This window comes from Gopherus flavomarginatus, chromosome 6, assembly GCF_025201925.1.
Source record: "Gopherus flavomarginatus isolate rGopFla2 chromosome 6, rGopFla2.mat.asm, whole genome shotgun sequence".
In the NCBI taxonomy this organism is placed as follows: Eukaryota; Metazoa; Chordata; order Testudines; family Testudinidae; genus Gopherus; species Gopherus flavomarginatus.
The window spans coordinates 125,232,922-125,245,245 of record NC_066622.1 but is presented as its reverse complement, the minus strand read 5'-3'; the positions used below and the strand labels follow the sequence as shown (position 1 = coordinate 125,245,245).

Below are 12,324 nucleotides of genomic sequence, written 5' to 3'. Positions count from 1 at the left end.
ATTTGGTGCTTGTGAGCAGGGAAGTATTGCCTCTTGGCACCGAGGGGTGCTTAGTTCTTTCAGATTTCTGGGTGTGAGCTGGATTTGTCTTGTACTGTTAAGAGGAACTCATAGATATGGAACCTTGTTGCTGCCGATGCCACCTGGCAGAAGGGTTACATGAGTGTAATCACTACCAGACAATCCTGTAATATTGGATCAATCTTGTCATTGAATCTCAGCAATTTATACATACTTTATCCATGGCTGCCTTCTGCCACTGATTAATGATAGGTATTTTTCCTGAAGTCACAAATACTTGCGAAATCTTTTCTAGCTGCAGAGAGCCCTTTGAAATATATTGGATTTTGTCTCAGATTTACCACTGAGCAAGTAATTCCTTACTTGTGGAATTAAAGAGAGAGTGAAAGAAAAAGGAGCAGTAGAGATAGAAGAGAATTACCAGTCTCAGGGTTTTCCTCTGCTATATGGTGTAGAGATATCAAAAATTTAGGGAGAAAAGTCATGGGAAGGGAACAGAAGCTACATGAAATGTTCCAACCCATTGCATAGTCACAACTTTTCCCTGTACAAAAAACACCAGAGAACAATGATGGGGAGTGGCCCAGGAGAAAGAGGGAGGAGTAATTAAAATAATTGTTATGTGGGCTTATTTACATTAAAAAAAAAAGTTTAGTGACTGATCTGATCAGAGCACAAACTCCTAATCTGTGCGTAAACTCTATTGGAGGGGTCAGAGAACACAGCTACAGGACCTAAGGGTACCATGGCAACCAACTAATCAATGCTGCTATTTTAAGAAGATGTGCAGGTGTATTAAGAGAGGACCAAACAGGAAGAGATACTGCACATCTGTAAGGTGTGGGTGAGGGTTTCCTCAAGCCTGTTTGTTAAACCCAGCCCCTGCCTTCTAGTGAGCCAGGAGCCCCATGCTGAGTTAGTGATGCCTTTTCAGATCAGCGTCTCCCCAAACCCTGGGCAAGATTTCAGGCAAGCCTTTCCTTTCCCTGTATAATTTCCATAGTAGAGGGATCCAGGGCTATAATAACTTGAGCCAGCAAACACATTTTGCATTGAATCAATACCTTTGCCTCATACTGTTGAAGGATTAAAGAAATTTGAAATTCTGTTTTGATTCAGCTAAGGGAAATGAATACGTACAAATGAAGTCTGAGCATACAGCAATTAATGTCTATATGGACAAAAAGTTTTGTATCAAATCTTAACCAACTGCATTACGTGGCATGGCCCACTAGATAGGGCACATGGGACAGGAGATCTGGGTTCTATTCCTAGTTCTTCCGCAGACATGCTCTGATCACGGTGCAAGTCATTTTCTCTCTCTGTGATTCATTTTCCCCATAATAAAGCAGGAATAATAATAATGCTTATCCAGCTTTGTAAAATGTTTTAAGATATAGGGATGAAAAGTACTATATAAAATGTTACAGTTCTTCAGGACCAGTGGGTTCCAACATTTAGATTTCCTTAGTGCCTTCAGTCTACAGAATTTCCATGAGTAGAAAAATTACTTAAAGACAGGGAAGTAAGTTAGAACTTGAAGGCCTTGATCCTGCAGTCAAGTAGAGTTTGATCTGCTCCAATGCGGCAGGATTGGATCCTAAATTAGTATCTGTTCTCTTGGTGTAGCCAAGTAGAGTATGGGGGATGTGACAGCTGAGTTCCCTAAGCTGGTGTTGGGGACTTCAGCATGAATGTGGGAGTCACCTTAGCATGTATCCTCATGCACATAACATAATTTGAATTCAATGCACCTATGGTAATCATCAGTCTGCTTCCTCACAACCTTACTCTCATAAATGATACAGATTTTTGGGATTTCCTTACTAGCAGCAGAGATTCTGGTCGCTCCTCTTTTAATTCTGAACTTTGTCCATCAGGGGCATATCTGCGGTGCCATTATTCACAGGCATAATCAAGACCTCTCTTCACTGAGCATCCAAACATGTTTTTCTTAGAATGACTACTGTTATCTTCTTATATATGGCTTTCCTTCCCATCTATTCCCTTTCCTTACCTTTTTTCTTATTGCAGTACCACCATGTAAGCTGGGGTTCAGACTACCAGCTAAGGATAGAAAAATAAAGTCCAAACCATAAGTTTTTTCACATACTTTTGTTCAGGGCTTGCTTTATTTCCAGAAAACACAAACTCAAAATCAGAATACAACTCAGACTAATGGCTAATAACCCTTTCTACCTTCAGTCAGCTGGGAAAGGACAGGGGACACACCTTCCTCTGCCCAGATCAGCCTGATGATAGACAACAACCCAGTAACATACCAGTGCACTTTATACTGTGTCACTCTCCCAGAGGACCATTTGGACAGTGCTTGGTACTTGCACATACTACAAAATGATGCCTGCCCTGAAAAGCTTACAATCTAAGTAGACAAGACAGAAAAAAAAAGAGTATTATGCTCATTTTACAGATGGGAAACTGAGACAGAGAGAGATTAAGTGACTTGTTCAAAGTCATACATGAAGCCTGTGACTGAACTAGGAATTGAACTCAGATTTTCTGAGTCCCAGTCCAGTTACCTAATCCTAAAACTAACCAATTTGCTTTAACTGTTATCTTAATATCTAAATAATAGTGCCATATTATTTTTAATAAAGAGAAGCATTTAGGGCAAAACTCCCCCTTCTAATCTCCATTGCAGATTTTTATTTCATAAAGGGCTTGGTTGCAGCGCTGGTGAGGGGGTTACAGCGCTGCAACTTAGGATGTGGCCACACTTGCAAAGCACGGCCAGCGCTGCAACTCCCTGGTTGCAGCGCTGGCTGTACACCCGGTCGAGCCTCGGGTGTAGGGATTCCAGCGCTGGTGATCCAGCGCTGGTCAGCAAGTGTGGACACCACCAGTGTTTTTATTGACCTCCGGGGTATAAGGAGGTATCCCAGAATTCCTGTCCACAACAAACCGGAAGAAAGGGAGAGCTCGGAGTTCAGCCAAACTGCTTATTTAAAAAACAAACACAGCTCCTGTTTGCTGAGCGAGCGGAGGCAGGCAGGGGAATTACTTCGGAATGTTCACAGCTGTTTGCTTGAAGAGAGAAACAGCACGCTCACACGGCAGAGGGGGAGGGGGAAGTCCGTGTTCAGCAGTTGCTGATCTGGTCTGACGGGTATTTACCAGTACATAATTTGCATTTAGTGAATGAGAGAGGAGTGGGGGAAGGGAGTTAGAACTTTTAAAATGATTGAAGGTAGGCACAGTCCTTAGAACTTGCAAGGCAGGGAGCTGAGAACAGTGTCAACTCCAAAAATCCATTCTGTCTGTCTCCTCCACGCTCCCTGTCACATTCCACCCCACCCCCCTCTTTTGAAAAGCACGTTGCAGCCACTTGAATGCTGGGATAGCTGCCCACAATGCACCACTCCCAACAGCGCTGCAAGTGCTGCAAATGTGGCCACACTGCAGCGCTGGTAGCTGTCAGTGTGGCCACACTGCAGCGCTGGCCCTACACAGCTGTACGAACACAGCTGTAACTACCAGCGCTGCAAAACTGTAAGTGTAGCCATACCCATAGTCTCTTAGACTTTAAGGTCAGAAGGGACCGTTATGATCTTCTAGTCTGACCTCCTGCACAATGCAGGCCACAGGATCTCACCCACCCACTCCTGTAACAAATCCCTGACCTACGTCTGAGCTACTAAAGTCCTCAATTTGTGGTTTAAAGACTTCAAGGTGCAGAGAATCCTCCAGCAAGTGACCCATGCCCCATGCTGCAGAGGAAGACAAAAAAATCCCCGGGCCTCTGCCAATCTACTCAGAGGAAATTTCCTTCCCGATCCCAAATATGGCGATCAGCTAAACCCTGAGCATGTGGGCAAGACTCACCAGCCAGACACTCAGGAAAGAATTCTCCGTAGTAACTCAGATCCCAACCTATCTAGTGTCCCATCACAGGCCATTGGGCATATTTACTGCTAATAGTCAAAGATTAATTAATTGCCAAAATTAGGCTATCCCATTTTACCATCCCTTCCATAAACTTATATATTCTATATTTCTTGCATATACGGAGCTCTCACTGATGCTAATGGGAGTTCTGCACATGAGTGAGTGCAGCATTTGCCTTTCTAAGACAGATGTATTTTCTGCAGCCCTTAATTAAGAAAGATTCCCGTTAACAATTAGAGTTTCGTTTAGTTCAGGACCACACCATTTAGTCCATATAAGTCAGCAGCATTCTATTGCTTAAAATACAATACACTGACTGAAAGAAGTCCTACAGTAGCAGAATGAGCTTATTAAATGCATGGCCCCTCCCCATTACCTTTCCATCATCTCTGCCTACTTCCTTTCCTCCTTGTCTCTTTCCCCCTTCTCTGAAGTTTGCTTCTGTTCTTTATCTTATTTTAAAAAATAAGTTTGTCTATAAAAAAGGATAGGGCAGAATAAGATTTAAAGCTATTTGAAATTTTGTAAGCAATTTTTTGTAAACTGTAATACAAATAATTGATATTTATTTTAACTACTCATATATATAATCAAATGTTTCAAGTAGAATTAAGGTTAAGTAGCAAATGATTAACATTATGAGACATTTATGTATAGTTCATTATGTTTGTTTTTCCCTATATATTAAAGATTTAATAAATAGTAAATAGGAACAAAAGTTCTACAACAGAAATTCTTCCACTGTTTTGCTTGCAGTGCTAAACCGATCAAGCCTACCAGTTTAAGGACCTGATCCTTGCAAGTCATTGAAAGGGTCATTCTGCACCTCTTAAGAAACAATAAGCACTGTGAAGGTTTGGAGTCCTTAAAGGCTCACATCACAAGGCTTACATCCCATGGAAATACTCATTTTGATGAAAAAGCCATTTCTTTTTAGCAAATGTTGCCAGTGAAGAGTTTTGACTGGCTGTATTCTTATTCCTGAAGCCACAGGAGAAGCAAAGTGTTATTTTAAGACTCTTTGGGCCCAGTCCTGCAGTTCTAGTGTAGGCAAAACTCCTGATGAAGTCAATGGAAATTTTTCCCAGGTAAGGGCTAGTAGACTGAGTCTGTCATTGGCCTGACCATATCTCACTGCAGTTAGTGGGACTGTTTTATGTGCTCTTGGTAGTCTAGTTTCAGTGTATAGAGAAGAACAGAATAGTTTCTTAACCAACAGTGATACATTAGTAGAATATTTCAGAGTTCAATACGCAGAGCCAAATTCTGCCAGACTTATACCCCATGCAACCCCTCTGAAGCCCCGGGGGATTGCAGAGGATATAAGTGTAGCAGAGTCAGACCAATAGAATTACAAGGGGCAAGTCATTTGAGATTTCTGATACAGAGTAAAATCTATTGAGTGAGAAGGTATGTATCTATATCACAGCCAATTCTAATCATGTGGCCCAACATAGATTCAAGTCCAAAACCCACAAACCTAGCAGCTAAGTTTTTGCAATTTTCTTAATACATAAAAGGAACCCTCCTTTGCCTTCAGCAAGGATTTTACCTGAACAAACCTGTTTTAAAATGTGCATGAAAAAATACCATTTTAAAATATATTTGTGCTGACTTTGTTTTCCAGAATAGGCTACCAGATTCCAATGTTTGCTGGCTTCTGCATCATGTTTCTGTCAACAATTAGTAAGTGTCTGTTTTTTGCATACTTCGATGCAGATGCTGCATTTTTCATAAACGATCCAGCAGACCTGACTCTCTCAGAAGACTCCGTGTTTCTACTGGAGGGCAGGGGGAACCTTATTTTCAAAGTAAAATACTGGGATGCCTGTTACAGGAAGAAGTTGGTGCTGAGATTTGAATGCATGTCTGGAGTGATTTTGGTGGGCATCAAGTAGGTGAACATGGGATGGTAGGAGAAAAGGATGCCAATTCCTTCTCTTCATCTGAGAAACTCACCTGACTTGTTTTCTGCCACCCTGTGAATTAGACTGTGGCTCACACTAGCACAAATCATCAGTAACTCTATGAAACTCAGTGAAAACTGGTGAAAGACTAGAAAAGATGGTTACTCACCTTCGTAACTGTTGTTTTTCGAGATGTGTTGCTCATATCCATTCCAATTAGGTGTGCGCGCGCCGCGTGCATGTTCGTCGGAAGATTTTTAGCCTAGCAACTCTTGGTCGGTCGGCTGGGTCGCCCCCTGGAGTGGCGCCGTTATGGCGCCGGATATATACTCCTGCCGACCCAACGGCCCTTCAGTTCCTTCTTGCTGGTTACTCCGACAGAGGGGAAGGAGGGCGGGTTTGGAATGGATATGAGCAACACATCTCGAAGAACAACAGTTACAAAGGTGAGTAACCATCTTTTCTTCTTCGAGTGCTTGCTCATATCGATTCCAATTAGGTGATTCCCAAGCCTTACCTAGGTGGTGGGGTGAGAGTGAGATGTTGCAGAATGCAAAACTGCTGATCCAAATAATGCATCATCTCTGGACTGTTGAACCAATGCGTCATGTGAGGCAAAGGTGTGTGAATCAATGACCAGGTAGCTGCCCGACATATTTCCTGGATGGGAACATGGGCCAGGAAGGCAGCAGATGAAGCTTGAGCCCGAGTGGAATAGGCGGTGAGGTGGCTAGCCAGAATGTGAGCCAAATCATAGAATGTACGGGTGCAGGATGTTACCCAAGATGAAATTCGTTGGGATGAGACCGGTGGGCCTTTCATCCAGTCTGCCACAGCTACAAAGAGCTGAGGTGACCTTTGGAAGGGTTTTGTTCTCTCAATATAAAAGGCGAGAGCCCTGTGAATGTCTAGGGTGTGCAGCTGTTGTTCCCGACGCGATGGGTGCGGCTTCGGGAAAAAGACTGGGAGGAGGATGTCTTGATTGACATGAAAGGCGGACACCACCTTAGGGAGGAAGCAGGGGTGTAGTCGCAGCTGTACCTTGTCCTTATGGAATACCATATATGGGGGATCTGCTGTCAAGGCCCGAAGCTCAGATACTCATCTTGTCGTAGTAATAGCAACGAGGAAGCCTGTCTTCCAGGAAAGGTACAGCAGCGAGCAGGTGGCCAGTGGTTCGAAAGGAGCATCCATAAGCTTGGCTAGCACCAGGTTGAGATCCCAGGTAGAGGTCGGGCGTCTGACTTGAGAGTACAAATGTTACAATCCCTTGAGGCATCTTGAAACTATGAGGTGAGAGAAGATTGATAGGCCATTTTCCCCTGGGGGGAGGGCGGAGATGGTTGCCAGCTGCACCTTTATGGAAGAGACCGTTAGTCCCTGTTCTTTCAGGGACCAGAGGTAGTCCAGGACAGTAGGAACGGACACCTGCCTGGGGACTGAATTACGCTGAGCGCACCAGCAGGAGAAACGCTTCCACTTGGCCAGATATGTCATCGTAGTGGAAAGCTCCCTATTGCCCAAGAGCACCTGTTGGACCGTAGCAGAGCAACGCAACTCAAACTGGCTCAACCACGCAGCAACCATGCTGTGAGGTGAAGAGAGTGCAGGTCCGGATGGAGAAGCCTGCCGAAGTCCTGTATTATGAGATCCGGCCAAAGTGGCAGGGGAATCGAGTCTGCCACTGAGAGGTCGAACAACATGGTGTACCAGTGCTGCCTCAGCCACACTGGAGCAATCAGGATCAGGGGGGCACTGTCCCTGCGGAGCTTGAGTAAGACTCTGTGGACGAGGGGAAACAGTGGGAAGGCATAGAGTAGGTGCCTCTTCCATGGGATCAGGAATGTGTCTGAGAGGGAGCCCGGGGAGCGTCCCTGGAAGGAGCAGAACACCTGGCATTTCCTGTTCTCTCAGGAGGCAAAAAGGTCTGTCAAGGTTTCTCCCCCACTCTGAACTTTAGGGTACAGATGTGGGGACCTGCATAAACACTTCTAAGCTTAACTACCAGCTTAGATCTGGGTTCGCTGCCACCATCCAGATTCCTCTGTGTCTGGAATACCCCCTTTCCCCCCAAAACCTTCCCTTCCCTGGGTAGTCTTGAGAGGCTTTTTCACCAAGTTCCTGGATCTGCTGAGGTGATCCGCCAGAGTGTTCTGGACTCCTGGGAGAAAAGACGCTACCAAATCGATCGAGTGGGCTATGCAAAAGTCCCAGAGGTGAACGACTTCTTGACAAAGGAGAGAAGAGTGTGCTCCGCCCTGCTTGTTTATGTAAAACATAGCTGTTGTGTTGTCCGTGAATACTGATACACAACGGCCTTGGAGATGGTCTCGAAACACCTGGCATGTTAGACAGACCACTCTCAGCTCCTGCACATTGATGTGCAAGGCCAGCTCTTGAGGCGACCAGAGGCCTTGAGTGCGAAGGCCCTCGAGGTGAGCACCCCAACCCAGAGATGATGCGTCCGTGGTTAGGGCCATCGAGGGTTGCAGTGGGTGGAATGGCATCCCTGCACAGACTAGAGTGGGGTTTAGCCACCAGGTTAGGGAGCCCAGAACCTTCCAGGGAATAGTGAGCACCGAGTCCAGGCTGTCTCTGTGTGGTTGATATATTGAAGCAAGCCAGGTTTGAAAGGGACGGAGGCGTAGCCTCGCGTGCTTGGTCACGAAGGTGCAGAAGGCCATGTGACCTACTAGGCTGAGGCAGGTGCGCACTGACGTTGTCGGGAAGGTTTGAAGACCTCGAATAATTGAAGCCATTGCTTGAAAACGTGACTGTGGGAGGCAGATTGGAGTCCAGAACCGCTCCTATGAAGTCTATTCTCTGCGTGGGTGTCAGAGTAGACTTCTCTGTGTTGATCATCAGGCCTTTGACGATGCACAGGTGCTGCGACACTTGTAACTGGGAAGTCCCTCGAATGAGCCAGTCGTCGAGATACTGGTAGACGTGTACCCGACGACGCTGGAGGGAGGTGGCGACTACAGCCATGCATTTTGTGAACACACGCAAAGCTGTAGAAAGGCCAAACAGAAGTACAGTGAACTGAAAATGTTGATGGTTGACCACAAAACAGAGGTACCGTCTGTGTGGTGGGTAAATTGTGATGTGGAAATACGCGTCCTTCATATCGAGAGCGGCATACCAGTCTCCCGGATTCAGGGACGAGATAATGGTCCCCAGGGTTACCATGCGGAACTTCAGCTTTATCATGAATTTGTTGAGTTCTCACAGGTCTAGGATCGGTCGTAGGCCTCCCTTTGCCTTGCGGATTAGGGAGTAGCGGGAATAAAACCCCTTGCCCCTCATGTCTTTTGGCACCTCCTCTATGGCTCCCATGGCTAGGAGTGACTGGACCTCTTGTAAGAGGAATTGCTCGTGAGAGGGGTCCCTGTAGAGGGACGGGGAAGGAGGGTGGAAAGGCGGGGTTGAAACAAACTGGAGGTAGTATCCCACTTCCACCGTGCGCAGGACCCAACGATCTGAAGTTAGCTGGGACCAGACAGGGAGAAATTGGGAGAGGCACTTGAAAAAGGGAGGAGAAGGATCCGGTAGAGCAACTGGTGGTCCGCCCTCGGACGTCCTATTGAAAGTTCTGCTTGGGCCCCGCTGGTGGTTTAGTGGGCGCCTGATTTTGACCTCCTTGAGGGCCAGACTGTCTCCAATGATTCCCTCTACCACGCCTTCTGCTAAAGTCCTGACGCGGCCTAGGTGGAGAGTAAGGGCGATGTGGCTGGGGCCGGAAGGTCCTGTGTTGGGTCACTGGCGTGTGCATACCCAGCAAGCGCATTATAACGCGATTGTCCTTCAGACTTTGCAATCTGGGGTCAGTTTTATCTGAGAACAGGCACTGGCCTTCGAAGGGCAAATTCTGAATAGTTTGTTGTAATTCAGGGGGAAGGCCTGATACCTGGAGCCAGAAGATACACCTCATCGTCACTCCTGACGCCAGAGTTCTGGCTGCAGAGTCCTCTGCATCCAGAGAGGCTTTGAGGGAGGTTCTGTCTACCTTTTTACCCTCCTCAAGTAGGGCCGTGAATTCTTGACGGGATTCCTGGGGAAGAAGCTCTGTAAACTTCCCCAGGGATATCCACGTGTTAAAGTTATATCTACTTAGGAGGGCTTGTTGGTTTGCCACCCTAAGTTGAAGGCCCCCGGCCGAGTATATTTTGTGGCCTAGGAGGTCCATGCGCCTAGCCTCCTTTGACTTAGGATCCAGGGCTTGCTGGCCATGATGCTCTCTCTCGTTCACCGATTGCACCATTAAAGAGCAAGGAGGTGAGTGATTGTAGAGATATTCATACCCCTTTGAAGGGACCATATATTTTCTCTCTGCTCCCCTTGCTGTAGGTGGAATCGAGGCTGGGGATTGCCAAATGGTATCTGCATTAGCCTGTGTGGTGCGGATAAATGGAAGAGCCATTCTAGTAGGTGCATCAGCCGATAGGATGTCCACGAGAGGGTCCTCTATTTCAGGGACCTCCTCCACCTGTCTGAGTCACTCGTCTCAAAAGGTCTTGATGGGCCCTGAGACCAATTGGTGGAGGGCCTGAGGAGGATGTTCCCGCCACCACCTCGTCAGGCGAGGAGGAGGAGGAGAGGCCCGGGACCGGGGGTCCTGTGGGGGATCCTGCACTTGAGGAGCGTCCTCTGTGTCAGGTGGAACCTGGGTGTCTGCAGATGGTATCGGAGCCTCATCCGTGCCCCTGGGGGGGGGGCTTACTGTCGCCTCTGGTACCCAGTGTTCTGACGGAGCTGACTGTGGAGCCACTGATGGAGCACCTTGGGCTTGGTGGTATGCCCACAGTGTCCAGAAGGACCAGTGATGAGGCCCTTGCTTGTGGCTCTTGCTCTCTGGGAATATATGGCTGGGGATGTCAGAGTCACGCTTCTGAGGATAGGATGCGCTACCAGCCTGCGATGACACCGATGTCTGTCTCAATGGCCATGGTGGTGCTGATAGACCCTGGGAGGGTGCCACTGTTCTGGATGCTTGATCCTGGGGCGGTACCAGGGAGCGGTACCAGGAGCTATAACAGTACCACGAGCGAGACCGAGACCTTCCACCGTAGCAGTGCCGGGAGGTTGACTGGGATCTCGAGTCCCTTCGTCTGGAGTGACTGCAGGATACATGGTGCTGAGAACGGTGCCGTGAGTCGGATCAGTACCGGGAGTATCTGGCTGGCGAACGAGATGTCGAACGGTGCCGCGAGTGCGACCGGTACCGTGATGGAGAGCGGTGCCGGGACTGTGAGCGGCACCGGGAGCGGGAACAGTGTGATCGAGAGCGTCTGTGAGACCGTGATCTTGAACAATGTCTCCCTGTTGGACCAACGGAAGGTGGCCTTACCAGGGCTGGTTTTCCGATGGATTGTATGACCCGCACCGGCGGTGCTGGGGGTTGAGGCCATATCGACTCCGTCATGGCAATGAGCTCCCTTGCCGTGGAGAAGGTCTCCGGTGTAGAAGGGAGGGCAAGCTCAACCACAGCATGAGCTGGGGAGCTGTCAGGCACCAGACTCAATGGCCCTTGTGGGACCGGAATCGACGGTGCCGTGCTCAGTGGAGCTGCAATCGGCGGTACCACAGTCGACGGTGCCGCGGCAGAGGATGGTGCCAGACGAACCATCTTCGGAGAGTGCTCCTTCTGTGGAGCTGAAGCAGCTGGAGCGCTATGTTGCTTCCTGGGTCTCAGGGACAGGGAGTGGTGCCGAGCAGATGTCGGTGCTGGTAGGGGTCGGTGCCGGGGCTCCTTCTCGGTACCGGAGCGGTCCGGGGCCGAAGGGGCGCTCCTTACAGAAGCAGTCTGTTGGGCGCTCAGTACCGACGCTGCAGGACTAAGTGCCGACTCCATGAAGAGCTGTTTCAATCGAAAGTCCCGCTCCTTCTTCGTCCTTGGTTTAAATGACTTGCAGATGCGGCACTTATCGGTAAGGTGGGATTCCCCTAGGCACTTGAGGCAGGAGTTGTGGGGATCCTCTATTAGCATCGGCTTCTGGCACGCCGAGTATGGTTTGAATCCCGGTGCCTTGGGCATGGGCCCGTACCGGGGTGGAGGAAAGGGGCTAATCCCCGATCCCCCCTTCAACTATATACACTAACTATGAATAGAAGTACTAACACTAACTATAACTACAAGAACTCGAACTATACGCACAATAAACAGCAAAGAACTATGAGTAGCTAGGGAAGTGGAGATCAGTTAAGCCGCGCTCCACTGTTCCAACGACCGACACGGGCGGTAAGAAGGAACTGAAGGGCTGTTGGGTCGGCAGGGGTATATATCTGGCACCATAACGGCGCCACTCCAGGAGGCGACCCAGCCGACCCACCGAGTGTTGGTAGGCTAAAAATCTTCTGACAAACATGCACGTAGCACGTGCACACCTAATTGGAATGGATATGAGCAAGCACTCGAAGAAGAATATGGCCATATGTGCACGTGAGGGCTGGTTCAAGGGCTCATGCAAGGTCAGGGGAGTAGGTACTTGAG

General features: G+C 48.1%; 1 protein-coding gene across 4 annotated transcripts in view; it reads left to right on the top strand.

Moving 5' to 3' along the window:
* SLC18A2 (solute carrier family 18 member A2) overlaps positions 1-12,324 on the top strand; it is a 61,878-nt gene that overhangs the window by 15,982 nt on the left and 33,572 nt on the right. For all 4 annotated transcript variants that reach the window (XM_050959010.1, XM_050959013.1, XM_050959011.1 and 1 more), the window contains one exon: positions 5,555-5,613. In XM_050959010.1, the coding sequence (XP_050814967.1) occupies positions 5,555-5,613 (59 nt within the window). The remainder of the gene's footprint in view (positions 1-5,554; positions 5,614-12,324) is intronic.